The sequence below is a fragment of the Triturus cristatus genome, chromosome 6 (genome assembly GCF_964204655.1).
Source record: "Triturus cristatus chromosome 6, aTriCri1.1, whole genome shotgun sequence".
Classification (NCBI taxonomy): Eukaryota; Metazoa; Chordata; class Amphibia; order Caudata; family Salamandridae; genus Triturus; species Triturus cristatus.
In genome coordinates, this window is record NC_140589.1 from 1,520,845,722 (window position 1) to 1,520,860,151 (window position 14,430).

At 49.9% G+C, this 14,430-nt stretch overlaps 1 protein-coding gene across 5 annotated transcripts in view; it reads left to right on the top strand.

The window, feature by feature from the left end:
- PLCB4 (phospholipase C beta 4) overlaps positions 1 to 14,430 on the top strand; it is a 1,018,018-nt gene that overhangs the window by 864,975 nt on the left and 138,613 nt on the right. For all 5 annotated transcript variants that reach the window (XM_085612653.1, XM_085612654.1, XM_085612650.1 and 2 more), the window contains 2 exons: positions 4,496 to 4,545; positions 6,471 to 6,536. In XM_085612653.1, coding sequence (XP_085468779.1) covers positions 4,496 to 4,545; positions 6,471 to 6,536 — 116 coding nt within the window. The remainder of the gene's footprint in view (positions 1 to 4,495; positions 4,546 to 6,470; positions 6,537 to 14,430) is intronic.

Below are 14,430 nucleotides of genomic sequence, written 5' to 3' on the forward strand. Positions count from 1 at the left end.
CTGTCATCTTAGGAAACCCATGAATAGCCCTTCCTGCAGTAGTTTCTACCAGAAAACACATTGAATTCTATCAAATGTAGGTAGGGACTATGTGGGAATGTTACAGTGATAGGTTTAGTGATCATCATCAATCCTCTGGAATAACCGTATAAGATAAGGCTTCTGCCACCTGAAAATCAGAATGCTGCAAGACTCTAGGTAAACATGAAGAGATTTTAGGCACTGTACGCCTATCAACCTAGGAAGGGCTGATTCCCTTTGGGTCATTAGAGCTGAAGTCCATTCTGAAGTTCAGGGTATTTAACCTCATGACAGTTCAGAAGAAGATACACAGTCAGGGCATCTTTCCTGAAAAACCAGCAGGCCAGAAAGGCTAGACATTGGCTGGAGCCCTGGTTGAAGGAAGATATTGCAACCTGTGGTTTGCTACCCTGCAATCTGAGGCCTGGTACACTAGGAACAGTATTTGAAAGTTGTGGTTACTTGTGACCAGCAAAGAAGAAGATTCAACTGTTCGAAAGCTGGGTCTTTAAAAATGTTCAACTCCCAGTCAACATGGAATAAAGTATCAAAGCAATATGTCCTAATTAGTCCCTCTCAAATCTTTTTGCAATGAAGTTCAAGGCTACTGCATGACTATGTAAACAAGGTATCTGACCTCCTGGATCCCTGCCTGGTCATGACTCCTAGCCTTGGCCCTCTGAAGTATTTTGACTTCCAAAAACACGACTAATAATGACCTTTTGTATTAAGGTGAGGCTACAAAGCAGCTAAGCCCTCATTACAAGTGAGTTGAGTAGAAATACCACGACAGCTTCTGCTCTGCCAGATCACAAGTGGGCCAGTGTTCCAGCACCCAAATATCCCTGGTGTAGGAAAATCAGGTTTAATCTTTCAAGGTTTTAATTTCACCCTGAAAAGTCACATAAGGCTTTGCAGTCAAGCCTCATTTCCTATTTTTTTTCTCTTGGAGGAGCATACATTGCTCCTTCTTGCCAGATGTTATCTTACCCTTCCATGCTCTACTCCTCCCACTCCCATGCCCATCCCGTGCCAATTTTATGATTGGAAAAATCTGTCCCACATGCTAATTCCCCATTCCAAGGGATGCAATTCATTATTGGACGGTACTAGGCTGCATTTATCGCAGTAACTTCCAACACAGAATGAGAGCCTTATTTTATATGGCACTCTGACTGGTTTACAACATCACCTTCATTTAGCAGTAGTGCAATTTAGCACAGTGCAAAATACCATGAGGAGAGAGTCACAAAAAGTCCAGTCTCATTAATATTAACTAAACAGGAATCTTTTTGTAACTCTCTGTGAATGGCTGTGAATGCAGAGTGGGAGAATGGAGGCCTGTGACGAACAGGAGATTTATTTCACTTAATTCACATTCTCTACATTGTTTAAGCTCCCAATATGGGACAGGGGCTGCTTTCAAAATAAATGATGCAGACTTGCAGTGAATAAGATTGGTAGAGAGCTGGCAATGCCCCACTGGACCACTGCCTGTTCCCCCAGTACCATCAGCCACCATTTCAAAGGAGGAAGTTGTCCCTTTTGGACAGCGTCCACTTTGCCAATGTGCTTCCACCCCTTTCGAGGGTCTGTAACAGATCAATGGCGTACGCCCATAATTGCAGACACTATTCTGATACATTGCATACCAACTCGCAAAGAAGAACGTGGGGGGGGGGGGGGGCGGGCCCTGTCTTTTGTTGTTCAGAATTGCTCGCAAAATGATCTTTGCAGGTCTGAAAGACATTTCTGACTCAAAGCGCACTTTGTACATTGTAACTGTTTTGTGGTTGCAAGCAAGTGATTTTGCAAATTGCAGGCTTTGCAACACTGAACTAGTTTTGTACAACCTGGCCCTAAAGTTCCAGAATGAGATCCCAGAGTGAGAAAAGTGTACACAGCTATAACGTTTGGGTGGGTCCTGAAGACAGCATCCATCTGAGGGAGAAAGTTGAGGAACAGGAAGGAGGAGAGGTGGCCTGCATGGCCAGGATGGTGTTGGACAGACTCATTTTGTAGCTGTTGCACAGCCCCCAATATGCTTATGCCCGACCATACATGCAGACTCTTGAGTTAATACTGTTGCTGGAGGAAAATAGGAGAGCAAGAAAAGGCCCACCTTCAACAGAGACAGCTACCCTGAGGAATCCCATGCTTTAAGCAGTTGGGATTCTGAAATTAGAATAAGCCACCTTATGGGATTTAGGTACAGGCTCGTCTTAATTGGCAAAGAGGGAAGATAAGCGCATGGAACTGCATAGAAAGACGACAATAGCCTCATGATGTGCTCTGTTTTGAGACTCCATCCACATTGACACAAGATGAAAATAGAATGGCATTGCCACAAGTGGAGAGCATATAAAACAAACATGAGTGGGATCTAAAATTGTCGCAATTTATCAGTATGGCAAAGGAATGCCTTGTCTTGCTTGGTACATAGTTAGGAAATAGATATGATAAGATATGCGTGGCCTTACAAATGAAGCTCACAACAGAAGAAAACTGGACGACTGAAGCCCCATGAAGGTGCTATTTATATCAATCAATCAATCAGGTTGCAACTACTCACCCGTTAGGGTCTCAAGGCACTGTGGGGAGATTCTGTGCTTCAGTCGAAGAGCCAGGTCTTGAGGTCCTTCCTGAATTGAGACAGCAACATGATTACCTGAGATGTTGAGGCTGTGAGTTCCAGGTCTTCCCAGTGAGGCAGGAGAAGGATCTTCCTCCAGCCGAGGTCTTGCGGATCCATGGGATGGTGGCCAGGGTCAGTTGGGCGGAGCGGAGATGTCTGGTGGGTGTGTAGAAGGAGAGGCGTGGTTGAGGAATGCAGGTCTGGCGTTATATGACTATAGACAGCATGACGGTTTTATCTTTGCTGTTTTGGTGTGTCGACTTTCGCTCTATCGGCCTAATGTCTTTTTACCAGATCACATATCATTATTGTATAAGTTAACAATTTCTAGTTTGTACATTTAATGGTTCTATTTAGATTGTTAAGTACTCTTTTAATCTTAAACAGGAGGGGTGTGCCAGCCGATGGATGAAGAATGTAGATCTGTTTCCTTCCCACAGATATGTACTGAATGGAGGCCTATTTTGTGTAATTTCTATCTTTGTTAATAAAACTGCAATCATCTGATAATAGTCCATAATTCCTTAGCATTTGACAGACTAAATATAGTGCAGTGTCTCTCCTTCACTGTGTCCTTACTAAGATGCTTCTAAAGTGGTAACTGATATGAGGAGCTCGTGTAGCTACTTTCAAATGAGCATTTTGCATGGATTAAAAAGTAATCACTAAGGTATTGTTATTTAAAACATATTGTAGAATGTCCATTAGATGAAAATAGCCATACTGTATTTGCTGACATTGATGATTGCACATTGCAAATATCAGGGGTAGAATTGAGTAGGGATTCAGGAAGCCCGTTTTCCATAGCTGGTGTGGATTTTGCATGTGGAAGTGCAGTGATACCTGCGGATTAATCTTCATTTGGAACTGGAACTTAATACAAAGGTTGTGGGGTTTCCAAAAATATGTAACATGGTCATCCCGTTGTGGCTATTCACGTAGATTGTCAATGTCCTTCGAAACATCTACAGTTTCACAAGCCCCTGCTGAGGTGTGAATGCTGTGAAAGAGTGAGTGTTTGAGAAAGCACATCTGTCCCTCATTCTGCTATTGAGCGAGAGAGACCGGAATAGTGGTCTGCACTCCTGATGCTCACTACCTGTAGCCTTAGGAAATACAAAAAGTGTAAGTCAACACAATGGTCCTAATTACTATGCTGGTTGGACACCGTGTCAGAATGGAAACCAACTGACAAGGAGTCGGGGGTTCCATCTGATGAATTTGGGTGGGACTGCCCATGAGACAGTCGTAAACATCCATTGACCTAATACGGCTTTTGCAGCAGGCGGAAAAGGGCCGCTGCACTACCCGCATTAAGAAAATCGATGTTTGAGGGGCACTTCTCTTAGCGGAGGCCGCAGAGGGACTGGGGCCCTGCTAGGGCCCACCAAAGTCTGTTTCTGTCTGCCTTTCTATCACGGTCGGACCACCATAGAAAGGCAGACTGAAAAGGACATCGTAATCCCTACAGTGGTGCTTGAGAAGGCACCACCTTTTTGTTGGGATTACATTCTGACCACTGGGCCGACAGGCTCCTTGAGCAGTGATTGGTCCCTCCGCATGATGCCTCCGACCGCCACATCATAATGCATAGTGCAGGGGCAGATGTCGATCGGATCACAACCGACAAGCCGTCGGTTGCGATCCGACCGACATGGCATTTAGGCCCTATGTATTTTCACGTGGGACTTCCATGACCCATAACTAATGCTTCCATCCGCCTGTAAGTGGCTTGTTGGACTTGAATGCCTAAATGTACGTTCCTATGCAGATAATTGCATGTTTTTATCTGACCCTATAGGTCTAAATTTCACCTACATGTTTCTGCTTCTTTTCCAGCTGTGGAACCGATTCCTCAAGTCAATATAGAAGGCTTAAAGCAAATGAAGGTAATCGTGGGCATTGGTAATTATTATTCAGGCAGCCTTTCCGTGGTTGGGTGTGGTCGGACCCCATGTTAGGCAATTTAATCATTAGAACAAGGGCTGTCACTAGGCAAACTCTTTGGGAAAATACGCTAGACGATATTGCCATTTTTGTACAAGGCCTGATTGCACTAAAGAGAACTGTACATGGTTTTCTTAAGCTGACCTTACTGTTTCATTTGTTTTGTTATGTTGTGAGCTAAAGTATAAAAAACATTATTATATTTATTATTATTACTACTATTATTAGTAATATTTTTGTTGTGCCGTGTTATTTCAGGATAAATGACATTTTCAGGTGCATTCTAGTTTGTGGCTTACTCAATCCCACATGAAAATTCCTTATTGTGTTTGACCAAGCTATCACAAAATATTCTGTTTTTAATCAATCTATTTCCAGTACAAAAAGAGTTGAGGTAAAAGGCTAATAAATCCTTCTGGCTTTTTTTAAAATAAACAATAAACCAACAGGTGATCTAGCGAGAATGCATCTCTAAATTGCTGTGTCTGGTGGTTTAGTGGGCTAATCCATCCACTGCAAAGGCCTTTGTTCGACCACATGGGCATAAGTTTGTATTCATAATTTTAAATCCTGGTGGGTCCACTCAGCTTTTCATCCTTCTGAGGTCGATAAAATGAGTTCCGTTGGGTAGCAATAAACATATGTTATTCAAGGCTAAGATACCCTTCTGAGTGAACGTGCGCTTTACAAATAGTTATGTTATATTAACTTAACTATTAACTAAGGCACGCTATGTACATTCAGGATAGGGTATAGCCTAGAATAGGTATTGTTCATGGGTGTAAGGATGCATGTTGTTCATTTGATTTAAAAATCTGTAATCCAGACAGATTCCAACAGTTTTCCCCATTTTTCAGGCATGTTTTTAACTCCCCAGATTGTCTTTTGAATTTAACTCATAAGCGAGGTAATGCACTGTATACTCTGCACATTATTGCACGGCAGTATGTTTTCAGTCCTTCAATTCAAATAAGTACTCCATTTAAAGCATGTGTGCATTAGAGAGAATGTGGAACAGGAGAAAACCTGGGGCCGTATTACTGAAGTGCCCCGGAGGCGCTACAGGCGTTTGCCACCACTTTGCACACCCCGGGGAACTTTGGTATTACAGAAGGGGCTGGAGATGCTTGTGAGTCCCCTTCTATAATACTGATAGCAATGGTGGACAAAACGCCAGCGCTATCATCTGCGGGCATTCTCTCATTTGCATGGGGGCGTGGCCCCATGGTAATGCAGGAATCCCTTTGTCTCTGCGCCTGAGCCATATTACAGATGTTGGCGCAGAGGCAACGTAGCTGTCAGTAGACACCCCTTGATAGCAGCCCTCTGGAGTGGGAAAAGGGGATCCCATGGACTCAGCAGATATCCCCTTGCAAGTGGGTGCAGTCACTCAATGCACCCGCCTGCAAGGAAATCTCTAATCTCCTTTAAAAGTCCTGGTGGGTTGCCACCTGCACTGTGAAGCACGGAGCGGCTTCAAAGCAGCCACTCCGTTTTTCACATGGATGAGATGCCCCAAGGGCAGCAGGGATTTGCAGCTGCTGTGGGGGCAGCACATTCATCCTAATATGGCGTATTTTCTGTGATTCCTCCGGGCGCACCTTTACAAAGGTGCACCCGGCACAATCAAGGAAAATGTGCTGTATGTATAATACGACCCCTGGTGATTAATTCTAGAGACATGTTATTTCATTTTAGCTGCACAGTCATGCACATCTCTAATTATGTGAGGTTTTACAAGAACATGCAATGTTATATCCCGAATACAAATACATTGCAGAAGAATTTAGTTTGTATCAGAATGCGTCAATAGATACTATTTTATTGGCATTTTATTTTGTCGATGAATTGAATGTTTGTCTTTTAGGCTTACCTGAAGCAATTGAAGAAGCATCAGAAAGAGCTGAATTCTTTGAAGAAGAAGCATGCAAAGGTAGGACAATCATTGACAACAATGGATGAACTAAGCCTAACACAACTGGATCCTAAGCTTGGCACATTTAATCCTTGTGACTTGTAAAATGGTGGCTATTCTTCAACATTTGCCTGAAGTATATTTGAGTTTGCATTTCTTCCATGCCAGCATGAATGAAATAGCAATGACACAAATGCGCTTGTGCAGGTCTGCAGGGCAAAAGCATTGCAGAAGCATCAACTACTCAAATCCAAGAAGTATTGTTGCCTAATATTTGTGTCCTGGGGCTGGCTAATTACAGTTACCCCTCCACCACCCCTTTTGATTTCTCTTGCTTGTTATCCTACTTAATGCAGCTAAAACCAATATACAAGGCCTGATGGTCTGCGGGGAACAATGGCTAAGCCTCCCTGGGTGTTGGCAAATGATACACTGCAGCACGTGCACTGCCGTGCAGTGGCAGCATGACTGCAGCTTTACAATAATCTTCTGCTTCCACTGGGGGCGTGGCTAACCGAGCAGCGAGATGGCCGCTCTCTGAGTGAGCTCCGCCGGCTGCACACGAATAAATCCTTAATAATCCTGCGCGACGCTGCTGAGGGGCCCGGATTCCGTGTGAAACTGACGCGGCAGCCCGGAGGCACGACCGATTAAATCCTGGCCGCTTGCGAACGGCTGCGCGCTGAGACCTGGCGACCGCGATTGACGCCGGCCCGCCTGCTGGAGCCCGCCTGCTGCTGCGGAGCCCGAGGCGGCTGTGACGCCTGACCGGACCCCGGGGATTACCAGGCCCACGGAGATCGACGGAGAGGAGGCCACTCTGGCGCCCTTGCTGCGGGGCTGGAAGCTGCCGGCGGCCACTACGTGGTGCTAAATGTACACGGAGGGAAGGAGCGGAGCGGCCATCCACCAGAGGTAACGGATCGGGGGAAGGTCGGGGCTGCAGCCGAGGAGCGACGCCGCCATTTTGCAGTGCGACTGGGTCGATCGGGAAGAAACTGCGGACCCGCTACGCTATATAGCCCACGCTGTAAATGCCCCTTGCTTGATGTGCCCTGGAGCCCCGGCTGATCACCGCTGGGTGTACAGGTGTCGATCGCGCCCTGGCACCAGGAGCTCCGCTCCCGGACATAAAATAACGTGCTGACGGCCTCGGCCTGCTCCTGCCGGAGCCTCCCACGCGTTTTGTCCTCAACTTGGAGATCGTGGGGAACGCTTGGAGGGGTCGCCGTCGGACACTGGGCAGCCCACCGGATTTGGAGCTTCTGCCCCCTTGTTCCCTCTTGTAACGCCTCGCACTGTGCCAGTCAGTCCTGGGGGCCTGCGCGGCGCGCCAGTGAGCGCTTTCTGCCACGGGCTGCGCCTCGCGCCCTACACGGGGCAGCGATGGGGGGCACGAGGGACGCAAAACAGCCCAAATTGTCTTTTGACCACAAACAGAAGGCCAAACAGCAGGCGGTGGACACGGGGGCCGCGTCGTCACCTCCCAAGAGCCCTGCAGCCGAAGTCGATTTTGGGGCTTTAATGATGGAGGTCAGATCAAGCTTGAAGAGCATCGACGCAAAGCTGGATGCCATGGCTGTACAACTAGAGGCGGTAAAGTCCAAAGTGGACGTGCACGAAACGAGGCTCGACTGCCTAGAAAACAAGCATACCGAATGTGCCGAGTTTCAGCAGCAGGCGAAAAACCACATCACCAATATGGAGCGCGAACTGGAGGCCATGCGAGCAAAGGCGGACGATCTGGAAGCGCGTTCCCGGAGGTCCAACGTCCGAATCACGGGCATTCCGGAGACGGACAACACCGGAAAAATGGAGGTCTTTGTGTCTGATCTGTTGCACGAGCTGTTCGACCCGGACCTGTCCCAGGTATTCACGGTGGAGAGGGCGCACAGGACACTGGGCAAGAGACCGCCACCAGGCGCCACCCCACGCCCTATATTAGTCAAGCTACTCAACTTCCAGGACAGGGACCGCATCCTGCAGTTGGCCCGGGAAAAAGGCAAGATCATCCATAAAGGGAATCATATCTCATTTTACCCTGATTTCACCCCCCTGGTCCAGGCAGCCAGAAAGGAGTTCATGCCTGCGAAGAAGCTCCTGATGCAGGCCGGAGTCCAATACTCCTTGTTATACCCAGCAAAATTGAAAATCTTCCACGAACGAACTGCTCACTTCTTCACTGACGCCAAGGAGGCCCTAAAGTTCGCTAAACACATCGGTGGCCCTGGTACCAGACGCAAATCGCCGAGGTTGGAGGAGGACGCGGCCCGCATAAGCGACAATGATTGAGGTACCAAGGGTGAAGTAATCTGGGTTGGCCCCTTCCACTAAAGTTGACATTTGCTGGACTGTTTGGTCCCCTCTGGATGTGCACTGGGGACGCTACTGGACCTGTTGGAGCTGGCCCGCTCATGTCGGGAGGGTCTTGATTGCTGATTGTGTCACAGGTCTGGGGCGTACTGGACGGCATACTACTCCGGTGCTGTGTGTTCCATGCCGCTGGGCGCCCCTCGGGTGTCGCGTAGAACCTTCAGTGTGCGGCCACCCTGTGTATTCAGGGGTGTCAGCTGGGAGCGCCTCGCCCCATGGGGAATCTCCTGTTGTTTTTGTTCTCGGTTGACTCAAGTGCGATTCAGAGCACGTATGGGATTCTAGCGCAACCTGTTTGGGGGGTTGGCGTGGGTGGGGGTTGGGAGGGACTGTTGTTTGTTTGTTTACCGGTGCTGGTGAAATGCATTGCAATTTATCATCTCATGACTGTGCTGCGCGGGGGGGAGCGGCGGTCTGGGCCTGTTGGTGTGGTGTGGGGGGGCGGAGAGGCGGCCTGGTCACCTTGGATTTGCCGCAAACATGGGGGGAGTTAAACTGTGGACTTGGAACATTCGTGGCCTTGGGGACTATAAAAAAGCCAGATTGATGCATACTATGTTGACTAGACACAATGTAGACATTTGCTTGTTACAGGAAACTCACATTAACTCTACCCCATCGCCCAGGCTGAAACACCACAGGTGGTCGCATGTATATTCAGCTATATACTCAAACTATGCCCGGGGGGTGGCTGTCCTCGTACGGAAGGGGCTGGATTGGAGAGAACATCATTGTGTACTGGATAAGGAGGGTCGTTATGTACTGGTGCATGGCTCATTGCAGGGTAGGCCACTGGTCCTGGCCGCTGTCTATGGCCCCAATGTGGATGACCCTGAATTTTTCCGCAATGTCTGGGCGCAAATTGTGTTGCTTGATTGTAACCTGATAGTGGTGGGGGGAGACTTCAACGTGGTTTTGGATGACGAATTGGACAGAAGGGGCGCGAGTAGACCTACACATGCGAAGGCGAGACAGGCGTTGCTGGATGTGCTGGAGGAGGGGAGACTGTCTGATGTGTGGAGACTCCGACACCCTGGGGAGAGAATGGGGACTTGTATCACGTGCCATCACGACGCTTGGTCCCGCCTAGACTTTTGGCTGCTGTCCCCTGAGGTGGCTACATGGGTGGGGGAGGTGGAGATTCAGGCTAGGTCGCTCTCGGACCACGCCCCCTGCATGCTAGAGCTACGTATACCCAACGTGGCCCCTAGGGCGTTTTCGTGGCGACTGCCGCCCCACGCTCTTACGGATCAGGTGTTCACGGAAGAAATTAGGGATGACATTGTTAAGTACTTCGAGGACAACGAGGGTTCAGCCTCCTCTGAGGCCGTGGTGTGGGACGCCTTTAAGGCGGTAATACGGGGCCAATGTATAGCCCGGCGGGCGGGGGTGCTACACTCCATACGTCGGACACTGGCTAAGTTAGAGCAAGAACTCAAGGAGCTGGACTCGGCCTTCTGCCGGGACCCGACGTTGGCTACAGCAGGTAGTCTTAAAGCAAAACTGTTGGAATTCAATGAGGAGGCGCAGAGAGAGGTGAGGTTCTTGGGGAAACAGGCTGAAGCCCGCAGATACGGGGAGGGTGATAGACCGAGCAGGACACTGGCTAGGCTGATTGCTCCCCAGGCTCAGGCGCACTATATCCACACTATCATGTCCAGTGAGGGGACGCAGGTCACGGGCCAGGAGGCGGTGCTGAAGGCCTTTGCTGACTTTTATGCTTCTCTATACACGTCCAAACACTCTGCTGCCCCGACTTCCCTGGACGATTTTCTTGACTCTATAGCCCTTGTCTGGTTCAATGACAACCATAGGCAATACATGGACCTGCCTGTCTCGGCTCAGGACATAGCTCAGGTCATCAAAAGCATGCCGGCTAATAAGGCTCCCGGCCCAGATGGCCTCACCACAATGTTTTACAAGACATACGCTGAAGAACTAGCTCCGAAATTGCACTCTGTATTCGTGGAGGCGCTAGAGCTGAATGCCCTCCCAGACTCCATGCGCGAGGCACTCATTGTCACTCTATTAAAACCTGACAAAGACGAACTGTACCTGGACTCCTATCGTCCCCTTTCTCTCATAAATGTAGACGCCAAAATCTTTGCCAAGGTCATTGCGGACAAACTACAGCCGCTACTGCCGATCATTGCTCTCCCGGACCAGTCGGGATTTATCCCTGGCCGTGCCACCTCGCACAACCTCAGAACACTTTTCTCCATCCTACATTATCTCCACCCCTCCGTCCAGGCCGCGGTCGTGTTTTTAGACGCGACTAAGGCCTTTGATTCGTTAGAGTGGCCGTACCTGTTTCGTGTCTTGGGCAGGATGGGCTTCAGTCGTAACTTTATTAATCTCATCCAATTGCTATATGACAGACCTCGTGCTCGGGTGCGTGTGAATGGCCTGGTGTCCGAGCCCTTTCCCATCTCCAGGGGGACTAGACAGGGGTGCCCACTGTCGCCCCTCCTCTTCGCTATTGCGATGGAGCCACTGGCGGCCAGAATGCGCCAACACCACACGGCGAGGGGGATAGGCTTCAGCGCTCGCAGTCTGCTGATCTCACTTTATGCAGATGACGTTACTCTGTATGTCTCCAACCCCGCAGAGAATTTGAATCCCCTGCTCCGAGAATTTGTACGTTTCGAGGGTATGGCGGGCGTGTCTATAAACTGGTCCAAGTCCGTTGCATTCCCTCTCACTGACGAGACAGCTCAACCTCCTTCGGACTACCCCCTACGTTGGGAGATTGACGCGGTCAAATACTTGGGTATTTGGATTAGTCGGGACACGCAGGAACTATGGTCTCTTAACTTCGGCAGAGCGGTCGACTGGCTGGAGCGGAGGGTGGAGGTCTGGAACAAACTTCCCCTGTCCCTGGTGGCGAGGGTGGCACTGGCAAAGATGGTAGTTCTCCCGAAATTCCTTTATCTGTTCGTTAATCTCCCGTTGCCCATGACTGCATGCTTCCATGCACGAGTCCGCTCCCTACTTGTATCTCTGGTGTGGGCTGGGCGGCAGGCGCGGACCTCTTGGGCTTTGCTCACGCTCCCGCTGCGACAGGGGGGCCTTGGAGCGCCTGACCTTAAGCTTTACTCGCTGTGCGCTCAGGCTCAATTTCTACACTTCTGGGCATTGCCCACCCCCTACCAGCCGCACGTGGCGGTGGAATTGGCCGCGGTTGCCCCGCTGCCACTCCGGGTGGCGTTGTATGGCAGGGTTTCCCGCCCCTCGAAGGAGGTGGACACCGTCGAGATGATCCGCTGGTCATGGAAGGAGCTACGCCGGAGGGCGGGCCTTCCCTTGCTCTATGCGCCGGCCATACCGCTGCGAAGCAATCCGATGCTGCCTTGCCTTAGCGCTAGGGGAGATAACCTCACGCTCCAGGGGAGACGGGTGGCCACTTTCGCTGACATCTACCCTGATGGGATGTTTGGTGAGTTGGGTGTCCGTTTGGACGGCCGGCCTACCTCGTTCTCGGACGCGCTTCTGTATCACTCTCTCCGGGAGTCCTGCAAAAAGATGTGGCCTCAATTCCCCGAGGAACCCCCACAACTGGATGCCCTTCAAAACTTGCTGTCACGACCCTCCCCCGCGAAGCTGGTATCTAGACTGTTCAACTGCATGCAGGAGCAGGCACCGCTCACCGTGCCTGGGGCCAAACAGGCTTGGGCCACAGATCTGGACGGTACCCTGTCAGATGTCATGTGGGAATATTGCTGTAAGCAACTCACAGCGCTGTCACCGAACTATAGACTTCGACTGGTCCATTTTAAATTCTTGCACCGGTACTACCGCACACCAGTGCTGCTGCATCGCATGGGGATCCGCACTGACGCTTCCTGTTGGAAGTGTGGTGGAGCTGACGCGTCCTTCATTCATGTGGCGTGGAGCTGCCCTAAGCTAGTTGAGTACTGGTCGAGCATATTTGAGGCCGTCAACCGCATTTTACACAGGACAGATGAGCCCTCTCCGCTTTTGGGGCTCCTGGGATACGTTAAAGACACCGAACCCGCTGACAGGAAACTGCACGCGATGCTGCTACTTTACGCTAAACGTCAGGTGGCGATACACTGGGGCCGTGGAGCCTTGCCTACGTTCGCCGCATGGGTTCGAGACGTTACATACGGTCAGACGCAGCTCACGACCTACTGGGAGACGATGCCCACCGCATCTAGGCCCAATGACATCTGGGAACCCTTCCTGCAGTGGACCAGGGAGCGGGCGGGTTCGGCTGCCTCTGTGGACTCCCCTGGGACGGGTGTTTCGGATGACATGGGGTAAGCCTGTGAGCCCTATCCGCACTGTGATGGGTGGATGGATGCATGCTTGGTGGGTGTGCCTGGGGGCTGTGGAGTGTGTTGCTCTTGCCGGATCCCGTGCCTGCTGCATGCCTGTTGGATTTGTCGTGTTGCCTCCCCTCCCCATCCGGGCGTCTTGCTGCCTTGTCCTGCTGCGTCCCTTCCCCCCCCCCCCCCCCCCCCGCCCTATGGCTGCTGCCCTGCGCTCCTCCTACAGCCACCAATGCTGCTCGTGGTCGTCCCTCCACGACGGACGGGTCCTAGTACGTGAGCCCCTGCGTGCTGTGATGTCTGTTGGTTTTTTGCACTTGTTCCGCACCGAAAGTTTGCTGTTTCCCTCCGATTGTTGCGGGGGGGTTGGGAGAAAAGGTGGTAGTGGATGATTTATCTATACATTACCTTCTCCATGAGCTGCGGTCCCAGTACTCGCCGGAGCGTCTGGACGGGACCGTGTGCCTAGGATTTGTTTCCAGTTCACGAAGCCCACAAATGTAAGACCTTCCACTCTTCACTGGTTACGCCGTTGTACTCCTAATCAAAGCCATGGGTGTGTATCTCCCTGTATGCTAGAATGCAGACATTACTTATGACTCCTGCCATGGTACACCTTAATTGGACACATTTGTCGATATCGCGGCCTGCCTCCGGGTTGTTGGCGTGACGCAGTGTAATCATTCCTTTGCTAAATAAAGGTCTTTAAAAAAAAAAAAAAAAAAAAATCTTCTGCTTCCACTAACCTCTAAGCCAATGAGGTAGCTTATGCATGGGATTCTCAAGTGAAGGGCACAAGACCAGCATTGCTATGTTGTACCTATTTAGGCCATGAGAGGCCAGATAAAGTCAATCTGCCATTGGTTAAAATCTGTCCCTTTGCCACTAAACTCCATCCACTATGTCTCCACATATCTTTGTTGTCAACCCGCAGTTATCCCCTCCTTACTCCCAGTGCACCTTCAATATCATCTAACACTACTCCACTCTTCTGACCCAGCCCTCTCCATTAGCCTTCAAAAAGCCTTCTTTCAATTTTATTTTGATCTTTCTCTTGCATCCTCTTCCCTCTCTCTTTCCTCTGTTTACCTGTTCTTCCTTCATTTCCCCCTTCTCTTCCTCTCTTCTTTCTCCTACCTTCTGTTCACCTATTCCCGTCCATTTCCTATGCTTTTATTTTCCTTTCTCTACTGTGCCTATTTCTTAATCACCCTGATTCCTTGCCCCATCTCCATCTTTTTCCATTA